The 14,076-nt window shown below is 39.5% G+C and overlaps 1 protein-coding gene across 1 annotated transcript in view; it reads left to right on the plus strand.

Moving 5' to 3' along the window:
• Pdk1 (Phosphoinositide-dependent kinase 1) overlaps positions 1-14,076 on the plus strand; it is a 411,719-nt gene that overhangs the window by 175,162 nt on the left and 222,481 nt on the right. The window contains exon 2 of the mRNA XM_067147018.1: positions 6,288-6,320. Within this exon, the coding sequence (XP_067003119.1) occupies positions 6,288-6,320 (33 nt within the window). The remainder of the gene's footprint in view (positions 1-6,287; positions 6,321-14,076) is intronic.

A 14,076-nucleotide genomic window follows, 5' to 3' on the forward strand; every position in this document is an offset into this window, starting at 1 on the left:
GCGATGCTCCGGACGGTTCGGTAGTGCCTTGAAAAACAGAGCGCCAAGATTTATTTTTTACAAGTTGCTTTACGTCGCAGCGACACAGATAGGTCTTATGGCGACGATGGGGCAGGAAACGGCTAAGAGTGGGAAGGAAGCGGCCGTGGCCTTAATTAAGGTACAGCATCAAGGTTTTCGTGATGTGAAAATGGGAAACCACGGAAAACCATCTTCAGGGCTGCCAACAGTGGCGTTGCCTTTATTGGTAGCGAAGTTAGGGCTCAAGGCTCTCTCTTACACTTAACCACTGATTCATATTTGAATCGGTTATTTATAAAAGGGCAAAAAAAAGAGCCCTCTGTTCGGAAATGGCCAAAAAATTTAATAATAAATTATCCCTATCATCATTGATGAAAACTAAGTCCGTAAACTTTTTCCCGCCACATATTTTGCGAGTTTGTACGATGAAAGTTTGATCCTTAATAATGTATTTTAATAACAAAAGCATAAGCTATAAATTTTATGAAGAATACTTGACTTGCTTCCTTTCATAAATAAACCTGTATATTTTTCTTTAACATTATTGAAATGCTATCATACTTATTACCATCCACGTCTTATTTTGACGCCTTTGGCGAGTTTTAACAACTCAAGTTTGCACCTTAGCAATGCAGTTTAACAACACCTTTTCATAAATAAAGTTTAACATCATCACTAAAATCCGTACTTCTACACATTCAGTAAACATAACAGTGTTTAGCAGTACCTCCAACTGCGAAGCGGAAAACACCCAACTGAAGAATGCAGATCTAATCTTCCTAACAATGAGCAAGAAATGCCGTAAGTCCGCTGACTAATTCGTTACATAAATACTGTAACCGGAAAAAAAAGAGACGGATGGTTTCATACACTTCTAAGAGACAGACTTACAGAACATCCTTTCACAACAACAGTAAAAGATGCGTCTGCACGCAAAGAATCATTTAACACCATGAACTCGTTTTCGCCAATAATTCATATATATGCACTTTCATAAATAACCGATTAATTTATTTTATACAGTGCATTCGTTTCACCCATTTTGCCAATAAAAACAGGTCTGTATAAAAGTAGGTGTAGATAAAGTCGTTAAATTGGCAGCACTGAGGCAAGCGTTCCGTTTCTGCCGTCATATTTATTTTTATATAATAAATTTCAAATCGAGACAATATTTATAAACCGGCCGGGACACCGGGATCAGACCGTCAAATCGGGACGCATGGTAAGCCTAGCGTGATACAAACTAGGTGACCTTCAGTTCCTTTTGAACAGCATCAGCGAAGTAAACGAGAAGTTTGCCCTCAAAATAAACATTCAGAATACTAAATTCACGGTAATCTGTGGGCAGAAAATCACTAACGCTGTTATCATCTTGGACGGAAACGCCATTAAAACGCCTTTACGATATCGAATAAGCGTTTAAAAAAAGGTAAATTCGTGGCCTCATCCCGTGGTGGTGCAGCTCTTTTCAGGCACAAACTCAATGGAGGGGGCTGCATGTACCATTTTAGCTTGCGAGGAGGGCAGCTGATCGTTAAGCTACAGAGGTGGACTTAGTGGTAGTGAATATTGTTTTAAGACAAAGGTGGGCACGATTCGGCTCAATGAGCAGCACTCCAGCTCAAGCAGGTAAAGGAGCAGAGTTTAAACATGACGGCCTCAATTCCTGGAAGCGAGCTGGAAGCCAGCAGTCAATCACACCCTGCACCCTGCTGAGTTAACGAGTGCTAAGTGATCCTTGTTGTGTAGAAAGATTGTCAAACCACTTCCTTCTACACTCTCTTCAGTTCTTAATCCTTTCTTTGTGCTGAGTGCAGTAACGTAGTAAATCCTATAAGCCGCTAATAGTCACCGGGCTGCCGCAGAAGAGTAGTGGTTCTTATGTTTTGTCCCCAAGTTGTTTTTATATGCGCTCTGACTGAAAGTACATTCTAGAAGCTGCTTACACGGCTCTGTTAATTGGTTAAAGCTAGAGAAGGGGCACGTATCTAAACAGATTCGAACTTTTAATAGTTTTATTGTGCCTAATGTCTCGTTCTAGTCAGAGTATTGAATTATGGCGAGGAAACAAAAGTTATTTTATATACAAACGCCATGTGCTAAGTAAATGCGTTTAATTATATTTATTTCATTAGGTTATGCGTAGGGAACAAACTTATTTTGACATGTGATAACTAAATACTAGAGCCACGGTGGCTGATGCAGCAGCGCGCTGGCCTCTCACCCTTGGGTTCCGTGGTTCAAATCCCGGTCACTCCATGTGAGATTTGTGCTGAAGAAAGCGGAGGTAGGACAGTTTTTTTCTCCGGGTACTCCGGTTTTCGCTGTCATATTTCATTTCAGCAACACACTCCAATATCATTTCATTTTATCTGTCATTCATTAATCATTGCCCCAGAGGAGTGCTACAGGCTTCGGCAGCCGGCAAAATTCCTATCCTCGCCGCTAGATGGGGGCTTCATTCATTCTATTCCTGACCCGGTCAAATGACTGGAAACAGGCTGTGGATTTTCATTTTTCATAACTAAATACTCCTATTGTGGTTACTGATTTAATTTTAAAATGAAACCGTATTAAAATATTCATAAAATAAAATACTCAATCGTCGGACTATGTACTCACACTTAGTACTTACATGATTACTTACACATACAGTTGTTGATGAGCGTCAGCTACAAATCAATGTAACGATAATAGAATGAAAGTCTTGAATATCTCTTCTTTTTGTTTTCTTGCTATTTGCTTTACGTCGCTCCGACACAGATAGGTCTTATGGCGACGATGGAACAGGAAAGGCCTAGGAATGGGAAGGAAGCGGCCGTTGCCTTAATTAAGGTACAGCCCCAGCATTTGCCTGGTGTGAAAATAGGAAACCACGAAAAACCATCTTCAGGGCTGCCGACAGTGGGATTCGAACCCACTATCACCCGGATGCGAGCTCACAGCTGTGCGCTCATAACCGCACGGCCAACTCTCCCGGTTTGAATATCTCTAGGGTGTGAGGTAATAAGCTTACTTTGACAACATGACATATAGGTTTTGGGAAAAGGACAGTGAAGTTTGATTTCCCCATTAAAATGTGAGGTTATCTGATCTACTATTGAAATGAAATAATTAATTGGATTTAATACTAAACAAAATATGTTCTTTAAATGTTGATTTTCACGAGTAAGGTTTACTGCGATAATTCAAAAAGATAATATAAAACTCTGACATTATAACTGAAGGAATCTCTAGGCATAAAATTTGAAATCCTCTTGACCGGACATTTAAAACTTGTGCAAGAAATGTATCCCTCACTGGTTCACATAACAGTACTATCAACACTTTGAGTGTTATTACGAAGTATTCCTTTGAGTTGGTATCAGCTGTAGGTATCTCAAGCCTAATTTGGTGATGTATCCTTTTAGTTTCACAAACGAGATATAGGATGGCTTGAAATTATATTCAAACTTCACAATCAACTTTTCATGTAATTCACTGATAACTATTAGTCTCATTACGACTGCTTAATATTCGGCTGTCACCGAACTGACACAAGAACTCGACCGAACAGTTACACGAAACACATTCCGAACATATAATCCATTTGGTCACTGACGATTACGTATCCATGTGACTGCTTCTTCTTCATCTCCCTGACTCACTGACCAACTGTGACCTAACTCTCCTTCCAACGGATTTGCTGCTGTAGGATACAGCCCTATGTATAGACACAAGTTCTCACATGGTATAACACCCACGTCAGAGCTAAAAACAGCTATGATGTCACTCCCACCCAGCTACAAATATTACATATTGTCTTGAAATAGCCTCAGGCAAATTTGGAACTCCCTAAATATTATCTCATCGCTAAAAGCGTACAATGACAGAGCGATGACTCGACAGTTACTGTAACAATATAACACCATATGTTGCAATGTCAAAAGGTTTCATCGTCACCATAAGACCTATCTGTGTCGGTGCGACGTAAAGCCCCTAGCAAAAAAAAAAAAAAAAAGGTTTCACAAAACATATCCATATCTGATATTAGGCAGCAACTCTCACTCTACATGGTTTTAATGCTAATATGCACACGCACACACACACACACACACATACACACACACACACATATATATATATATATATATTTATATATATTTACATACAATAAATTATATACAATGAAGCAAGCGATAATTAATTAATGCATAGCGAAATCAGATTGTAGAATTGAATCAAACAATAATAACAGTTACAATTAATAATAATAATAATAATCATAATAATAATAATACAGATGAATGCTTGTAACGAGATTTGAACCGTTACACTATGACTACTACCTGTACTCATAGAAATACTGTAAGCCAAGATAAAAGCTTGTTTAGGAATACAGCATAAACAATGAACGACAGACGAACTGTACGATTGTATTGCGTAAACATAATATACTCAGCCAGGTACATTGCTTGCGCCTTGACTCCACATATCGACATCTAGTCTTTACGGCACAAACTGGTAGAAGTCAACTGCTAGTCTTTACGGCACAAACTGGTAGAAGTCAACTGCTCTCGGCTCTTGCCGCGCTCTTGCCGTTAGCTCTCTCATTGCCCACCTATGTTTTAAGGGGAAGTACAACTGGGCAACGATTCTCTCTTAACACTTGTCAAGTAGGAAAATGAAAGAGGTCCGACAATTCGAAAAATGAAGGTATCGGTAAAATAAAGGGAAGGGCCACGAAGGGCGTGAAAATGAAAGACTCTTTAGATGTCGCAAACGTAATACCGTTGGGGTCAGAAATTAACAAGAGTTGGCCAAGGGAAGTCGAATAGGAAAGATGAGAGTGAGGAAGTGGAAGCATTGACATACACAACTAAGGAGACCGTGGTTGAAATCCACGCTTCCAAATTGAGAGACCCCGGTCCCCCTTTTAGTCGTCTGTTACTATAGGCTGGAGATGGCTTGGATATATTCTACTGTCTTCATTCACACGGATTCACTAAAGGCTTCGTCAGTGAAACGACTGCAAGCCTTTGAAATGTGGATGCATCGCAGAATGTTCAAGATCCTACCATCAACGAGGAGGTACTGTGTCGTTGAGAAGTCTTAACCATCGCAAAATAGCATCCTCTTTCGATCACATCTTCCAAAAAGCTTGATACAACTGATCATAGATACAGGAGAAACTTGGACGTGAGTGGACAAAGAAAGACAAGGGCCACGCAGGGCATGGAAATGAAAGACTCCTTAGGCCTTGAAAATCTAATACCGTCGGGGTCGGAAAAGAAGAAGAGTTGACCATGGGAGGTCGGATAGGATAGACGAAAATGAAGATCTTGGCACAAGTACGTGGAAGCTATTGTGCCTGTCTTTAGCCATAATCTTTCTGTTCCCCTAGACCAGTGGTTTCCAAACTTTCCGTATATATTAATTGAAATAAAATGAAACTAGCAGTTTCCCGCTGGCTCCGTCCGCAATGTACAAAGTATGTAGCCTATTTGCAAAGTTTCGAGTTAATGAAATAAAACACATGATCTGCTATGGTAATAGAATGTAATATTATGTCAACAAAACACTTGAAAATACATCACACAAAGAAATTGAATTAAACGTTCCTTGGACGAACACTATACGCCGAACTGTTAAGAGTCCTTCTAAGATCCTCGTCATGGAAACAAATATACTTAACTTTTCTCACAATCTACCAATTTAAGTAGTTATTACCTCAAAAGAAAGCGCTTGATCCACTGAGTGTTTTTAGACCAAAACGAACCGCGTACCTCAATTACAACGAAAGATATGATTGCTTCAATGAAAAAAAAAATGTTGAAGAAATGAGACGTCAAATTGAATGTGCACTCATAACTTTCCTCAGAATCAATCAATTTGAATAGTTAAGAGCTGAAATGAAAGAGCTTGATCCACTGATTGTTCTTAGGTCGAAACGAACTCCGTACCTCAATTAGAGCAAAAGAAAGGATTGATTCAAAGAGACAAAAATGGAAAAAATCAAATAATTTGAGGAAGGCGGAAGTTAAGAGATTTATAGTACCTGATAACAAATCTGTGCATGAATACCTTTCAGTTAAAAACAATGAAGGAAATCGACCGGATAGAATGACCGGACTGACTGCTTTAGTTTACATCACTTTTTTAATATATAGATAGCTTGCCAATGATATCAAACATAGTTGAATGTGAACAATGAAGTTGTTTTTGAACAGTTAGCTCTGAAATCTTTGGTAAGAAGTCATTTTCAAGTTTATTTTCTTTGATTTCAGATGCGTGACGTGGGAGACTGCGGTTTCACACAGGTAAGTAGTGGGGAACATATTTAAGTGCTTCGATGTTTTTCGTGACAATTCAAGATAATCATGACCAGAGCTAGGATTTCTATGTAAATACATATTTGATTTTTCATTAGCTACAGTGAAAAGTGTTTCATATCATTACGAATTACAATATTTGGAGCAACGTATAATACATTTTATTCTCCATATTTGTCCATATTTCCATCTTCAGGGCATGTTTTTACATACTTGTTGGAAACTTGCATATAGATAAATAATTTAACATTTAATTTTAAATATCTGCCATATTTAAGTATGCTTTGGCTGGCAGGACCTAGTGTTTACAGTACACTATGTCTTCTGGTATAGGCTAGAGCAATTTTGTTACTTTCATAGATCTGTCTCTGTCTTATCCTTGGCTTTAACAATATGAAAGTGACTGAGGTATGAGCGATGCTAGTAATGCCAATCCTTATGCAACCAGTCCCTGCTACGAATGGTGTGAAAATGTTGCTCATAGGGTCAGTTGGTGTATGCATTTCAGTGGGCTTGTCAGAGTGATATGCAATAGCAACTCTGGCTCGGTGAGGAAAGCAACGGGAAACTACCTCACTCCTCAATTCCCTAGTACGCCTCTTCAGTGATGCCTAGGCCATCTAAAACAGCTGATGGCAAAACTGTTGAGGATCCCACCAGCGGCATCGCTGACGGACTGAACATACATACAAATTTAAGTTATTCTGCTACAAAATAATTTGAAATTCATTTTCTTAGCATTATTAATTGAAAGCAAGATTCTGATGTTTCTGTGGAATATCGAAATAACTGTGGAACTCTTTCTTTTTTTCGTTTTGCTGGCTTTGTCCTTGTCACACAACCCGCTGTGACCCATATCGAAATGGTTAAACTCTTGTTCTGTGACTCCGAATTCTTATTTTTGTGGCTTTCGTATTTAAACACTGTTTAACAGTTTTTTTGTATAACATACATACATGATCAGTATTGACTGTTATGCCTTTCAGCGTTCAGTCTGCAAGCCTCTCTGAATTTACTAAACGTCGCCACAATCTTCTATTTGCAACTAGTGCTGTGCCTCATTTAGTTCTATACCTCTTATCTTAGATCGTTAGAAACTGAGTCTAACCATCGTCGTCTTGGTCTCCCTCTACTTCTCTTACCTTCCATAACAGAGCCCATTATTCTCCTAGGTAACCTATCCTCCTCCATTCGCCTCACATGACCCCACTACCGAAGCCGGTTTATGCGTACAGCTTCATCCATCGAGTTCATTCTTAAATGAGCCTTTATCTCCTCATTTCGAGTACCCTCCTGCCATTGTTCCCACCTGTTTGTACCAGCAATCATTCTCGCTACTTTCATGTCTGTTACTTCTAACTTATGAATAAGATATCCTGGGTCCACCCAGCTTTCGCTCCCGTAAAGCAAAGTCGGTCTGAAAACAGACCGATGTAAAGATAGTTTCGTCTGGGAGCTGACTTCCTTCTTACAGAATACTGTTGATCGCGATTGCGAGCTCATTGCATTAGCTTTACTATACCTTGATTCAATCTCACTTACTATATTACCATCCTTGGAGAACACACAACCTAAATACTTGAAATTATCGACCTGTTCTAGCTTTGTTTCACCAATCTGACATTCAGTTCTGTTGAATTTCTTACCTACTGACATCAATTTAGTCTTCGAAAGGCTAATTTTCATACCATACTCATTGCACCTATTATCAAGTTTCAAGTTTCGGCACAATCTGCCATTAAGACCAAGTCGTCAGCATAGGCCAGACTGCTTACTAAAGTTCCACCTAACTGAATCCCTCCCTGCCATTTTATACCTTTCAGCAGATGACCCATGTAAACTACGAACAGCAAAGGTGAAAGATTACAGCCTTGTCTAACCCCTGTAAGTACCCTGAGCCAAGAACTCATTCTACCATCAATTCTCACTGAAGCCCAATTGTCAGCATAAATGCCTTTGATTGATTTTAATAATATACCTTTAATTCCGTACTCCTCCAGTATGGCGAACATATTTTCCTTCGGTACCCTGTCATATGCTTTCTCTAGATCTACGAAACATAAACACAACTGCCTATTCCTCTCCTAGCATTTTTTCAGTTATCTGGCGCATACTGAAAATCTGATCCTGACAGCCCCTCTGCGGTCTGAAACCACTTTGGTTTTCATCCCACTTCCTCTCAACTACTGATCGCACCCTCCCTTCCAAGATGCCAGTGAATACTTTGCCTGGTATACTAATCAATGAGATACCTCGATAGTTGTTGCAATCCTTCCTGTTCCCTTGCTTATAGATAGGTGCAATTACTGCTTTTGTCCAATCCGAGGGTACCTTACCAATACTCCATGCTAATCTTACTACTCTATGGAGCCATTTCATCCCTGCCTTCCCAATATACTTCACCATTTCAGGTCTAATTTCATATATTCTTGCTGCTTTATGACAATGGAGTTTATTTACCATCCTTTCCACTTCCTCAAGCGTAATTTCACCAACATCATTTTCCTCCTCCCCATGAGCTTGGCTGTTCACAACACCACCAGGAAGATTTCCTTTTACGTTGAGAAGGTGTTCAAAATATTCCCTCCACCTCTCCAGTGATTCCCTGGGATCTATTACGAGTTCGCCTGAATTACTCAAAACACTGTTCATTTCCTTTTTCCCCTCCCTTCCTAGGATTCTTTATTACTGTCCAGAAAGGTTTCCCTGCTGCTTGACCTAGCCTTTCCAGATTATTACCGAAATCTTCCCACGACTTCTTTTTGGATTCAACAACTATTTGTTTCGCTCTCTTTCTTTCATCTACGTACCAATCCCTGTCTGCCTCGGCCCTTGTTTGGAGCCATTTCTGATAAGCCTTCTTTTTACGTTTACAGGCTGCTCTCACTTCATCATTCCACCAAGACGTTCGCCCTTTTCCATCTTTACAATCAGTTGTTCCTAGGCATTCCCTTGCTGTTTCTTCTACAGCATCCCTATATGCCACCCATTCTCTTTCTATATCCTGAATCTGCTTACTGTCTACTTTTCAAAACTTCTCACTAATTATATCCATGTACTTCCGTCTAATTTCCTCATCCTGGAGATTTTCTACCCTTATTCGTTTGCAGACAGATTTCACTTTCTCTACCCTAGGCCTAGAGATACTTAGTTCACTACAGATCAGATAGTGGTCTGTATCATCGAAAAATCCCTGGAAAACTCGTACATTCTTAACAGATTTCCTGAATTCGAAGTCGGTTAAGATATAGTTTATTATGGATCTGGTACACCTAGCCTCCCATGTGTAGCGGTGAATAGCCTTATGCTTGAAGAATATATTCGTAACTGATAAACCCATACTAGCACAGTCCAGCAAACGTTTCCCATTCCTATTAGCTTCCATATCTTCCCAACATTTACAAATCACCCTTTCGTACCCTTCAGTTCTGTTTCCAACTCTCACATTGAAATCGCCCATTAGCACTATCCTATCCTTGCTGTTGACCCTGACAACAATGCTTCATAAAACTTGTCAACTTCATCCTCATCTGCACCCTCACATGGTGAATACACTGTGACAATTCTAGTCCTAATTCCTCCAATTGCCAAATCTACCCACATCATTCGCTCATTTACATGCCTAACAGAAACTATGTTGCGTGCAATGGTATTCCTGATAAACAGCCCTACACTTTCTAACACCCGTCAAGTACACTTCATAATCTCCTATCTCTTCCTCGTTATCTCCCCTTACCCAAATATCACTTACTCCTAGCACATCCAGATGCATCCTCTTTGCTGACTCAGCCAGTTCTACTTTCTTTCTTCCATAAGGCCCATTAATATTGATAGCTCCCCATCGAATTCAATTTCGTTCGCCAAGTTGTTTCCAAGGAGTCCCTCGCCTGTAAAATGGGAGTGGGACTCCGTTACTCCCATAGGTCCGAGGCTTGCTTAAAATGTTCTGAGCTCGGTGAATTCATGAAGCAGGATGCTACCCTACTTGCACATAGTCCAAGTTAAGATCTCTCCTCTAACGGGTTATGGACCACCGGTGGATTGCATAGTCCTAGCCGCCTGAGCACAAGGAGGGCCATGACTCAGAATATGTCCGAGTTGCCCACTCCCATTCCATAGCAACTGGTATCCCGACTCTCAGGACCACTTACTAGGCCACTCAGCCGTTGCCCATGGTTCACGAACTAGGACGTGACTACAGTAACCCACACCATGAACCACCCCACACCATGAACCGCTCTTCACATTATTATTCACTTTTTTATTTAAAAGTCTATATTTCACTCCGTATTTTGGCATTTTTAGCCCAAATATATCTAAATATTTAGCAATGTTATTATATATATATCCTAGCCCTGGTCATGTCATATAACCAGAGTTGGGAAGTAATTGAGTAAAAGTAATGGAATTACGCGTAACAAATAATACTTTGAGTAATGTTTACTTGTAATTTAATTCTTGAAATAGAATTGTAATCGAAATTCATCGCATGGAAGCAGAAATGGGGAAAAATTAAGTGATGATGAATATAACTTTTTCAGTTCTACAGCAGAACCTTCGGAGCACGACCAGCGCGTCTAATTGTTATAAGAGGTGTTGCTCATAGGGTCCGTCGCCCTCCAATATCACTTTCTGGCCCAGTGAGGAAAGCAACGGCGAACTACCTCACTCCTCATCTTGCCTAGTATATCTCATTTTGGCACCGCCATTAGGTTTTGCGGTTTGCCTATAACCGCATAACCTCTGGGTGTATTATTTGAGGAACCATACAGTTTCTGTGCTAATGACCTAACAAACAAACAAACAAACAAACAGGAGAATCAATAGCTTCACCAGTGCTGGATAAAGTACTTTCTTACATCTCTGTTGTCCGCCTCCGTAGCGTAACGGTTAGTGTAATTAGCTGCCGTCCTCGGGAGCTCGGGTTCGATTCCCGGTGCTGCCAGAAATTTAAGAATGGCAGGAGGGCTGGTATGTGGTTGAAATGGCACATGCACCTTACCTCCATTGGGGGTGTGTCTGAAAAGACCTCCACACCTCGGGATGAGTCTAAATGGTTAGCGTGCTGGCCTTTGGTCCAGAGGGTCCCCGGCTCGATTCCCGACCGGGCCGGGGATTTTAACCTTAATTGGTTAATTCAAATGGCTCGGGGCCCCATCCTCACAGACGTGGAGGCCACACGCCATTATTATTATTATTATTATTATTATTATTATTATTATTATTATTCTGGGTTATCTGTGGAACGCAGAGGTGAAAGAAGGTGCTGGGGTGAATGGGTCTATCTACAATAGCAAAATTGAGTTAAAACTTTAAAAGGTTATATTTCTTTTCCAAAAACAAACTTCACAATATTTTTCACTGAGTGAACATAACAATACATCAGGTACAAGGTAATCTTGCAACAAGACCAGGAAAATCCGAGATTTTGAACATTAACAATTTTGGGCTTCAAGCCCCTATTTTACAATGTTAACGATACCTGTTTCAGTTTACTACAACTTTAATTCACACTAAGAAATCATTTATCTAAGGGCAGAAATCCCTTCATTCAAGAGCACATGCTCCCTCAATTACAATCTCTAGCCTCCCAGAGGCGTTCGTTAATCTTACAAAAACTTTGAAAAAGAGCGAACAGACTCTCAGTATCTTCTAGCCTATTCAAGGCAATATCAGAAAATTACAATCACTCCCCCAGCAAGGCACAACTTACAAATTGAAAGATAATGTTATGCAGGGGTATCTAGTACCCAACCTACAGGGCCTTGACAAAAAAAAAAAAAAGTTAAATAAACGGCCCGAACACGAACTGAGTGGAGGCGTACACTGCACTCCCAGATAATGAAATATTAAAACCCATGGGGCTCTCGGCCGATGAAGCAGGGGCTGTTCCCAAACTACTTGAGGTGACACGGATGGAAATAACTTTAATATATTACAGAAACGAAAGGTTGGGAAAACGTAGCCACTTCAAACCAAGATGAAAGGGAACTCGAGAGGGTACTTCACTCTCTATCCCTGGTTTACAGTTAAAGATTTAAGTAAGTTAAAGGAGAAGTTACATTTTAGAAAAGTAGGTCACATAGTAAATGATTCGGACCTTTCCCTCGGATTAAACTGCGGAGGTAGCAAGAAAGAATAAAGTTATGTGGCCATTACCTTGTAGATGTTCTAGCTGCCGACGAAAGAGGCCGCCCGCCTCCTGCTTAACACACAAACACTCAGAAAGATGACGATCAATTGGCCGAGAAACGTGAAAAGCCGCAGTTTATAAACCCTCAGGGAAGGTTCGAGATCATTCAAGAGTAAACTAGCCACACCCTCTCAATTTTTTTGGTAGATTTCAAAAGTAACACTCAGAATCGAACAAGAAGCCTGTGATAGGCGGAAAATTAATTACAGAAAATAGTGATTGGCTAGATTCAAAACTGGCGAAAATAAAAAGGAAATATTGCCAACCCAAAAATAAATGAACATCAATCAGTTACAAAAACCTGGAATTACAAAACTTTAAATTATAAGTTATTTCACTTTGCACCAGGGTGCATGATCATAGGTTTCTTTCTTTTTGTGTGTGTGTGTGGTGTCATCTGTGAAAATATGTCCAAACTTCTTGATGAATGGCAAACAAAACAAAGAGAAATTCACTCAGTTTAGGCAACTGCACAATAACAAAATTACATCATATTTCTGTAGTGACTTCTTCTGAGTAAAGTTCTAAGTTGGTGTAGTTTCAGTTTCTGTTTTACCAATAGAGGAGTTCATTTAGGCGGTGAATTTGAATGCGCGGCTTTGGGGTGTACCTCCCGGTACAATTATTATTATTATTATTATTATTATTATTATTATTATTATTATTATTATTATTATTATTATTATTATTATTATCTCTACTGTACTTCCAAAGACATACAGGCTTATTCTACATAATCCATCACTGCTGGGAATATTCTTAAAACTAAACACAAGTCCTTCAAGTCTTTTCTACAAACGCGAATATGTACTCTGGTTTAACGATGAGAATTTTAAGAAACAATTATTTTGTAGTATAAACTATTAATTATTTGAAATGTTAGAAATCATTAATTAAAATAAGAATTATGGTAAAAAATAATGTTGAGAATTCCCAGGTATCTTGCTCAGTTTAACTTAATGGTGACAGACAGTTAATGTCGCTATGAAAAAGAAACAGCACAGAGCAAAATGAAATAATACTCGTACCTTTTTCTCTGCAGACTTCGGAATCATTCCAGCCTCATGCGAAAAAAGTCATTGATTTACGTAAGACTGGGAGATCTGTGAAGTAATTGTAATTTCCCTGATTACTTATTGAAAAAGCAATTTGTAATTATCGTAATTAGTAAAATAATTGTCAGGTAACTGAAATTCCGTCCAATTACTTGTTTCTTATACTCTTTCCATCACTGCACATAAACGAAAAGTCAGCTAGTTGTAATTGTGAAAACTGTCATTTTATTGTACTGACTTGAAAATTCTGCCGAATAATCTTCCTGTAACGTACATGTCACCTTTATCCATCACCGGAAAATGGGCCTACTCCCTTTTCCGTTTTCCTCTTTGGGAATCCGGTATAAAGCCCACTCAGCCAGTGAATTATGTAAGAGATTTTATTTTATTTGCTGTTGGGATATGTGAGAGATGGGTTCATCTTCTCGTAATAAGGCCCTTTATGACTTTCAGTGGTACACAGGAATAGGCCTACCGAGCTCGATAGCTGCAGTCG

The sequence above is a fragment of the Anabrus simplex genome, chromosome 5, assembly GCF_040414725.1.
Source record: "Anabrus simplex isolate iqAnaSimp1 chromosome 5, ASM4041472v1, whole genome shotgun sequence".
In the NCBI taxonomy this organism is placed as follows: Eukaryota; Metazoa; Arthropoda; class Insecta; order Orthoptera; family Tettigoniidae; genus Anabrus; species Anabrus simplex.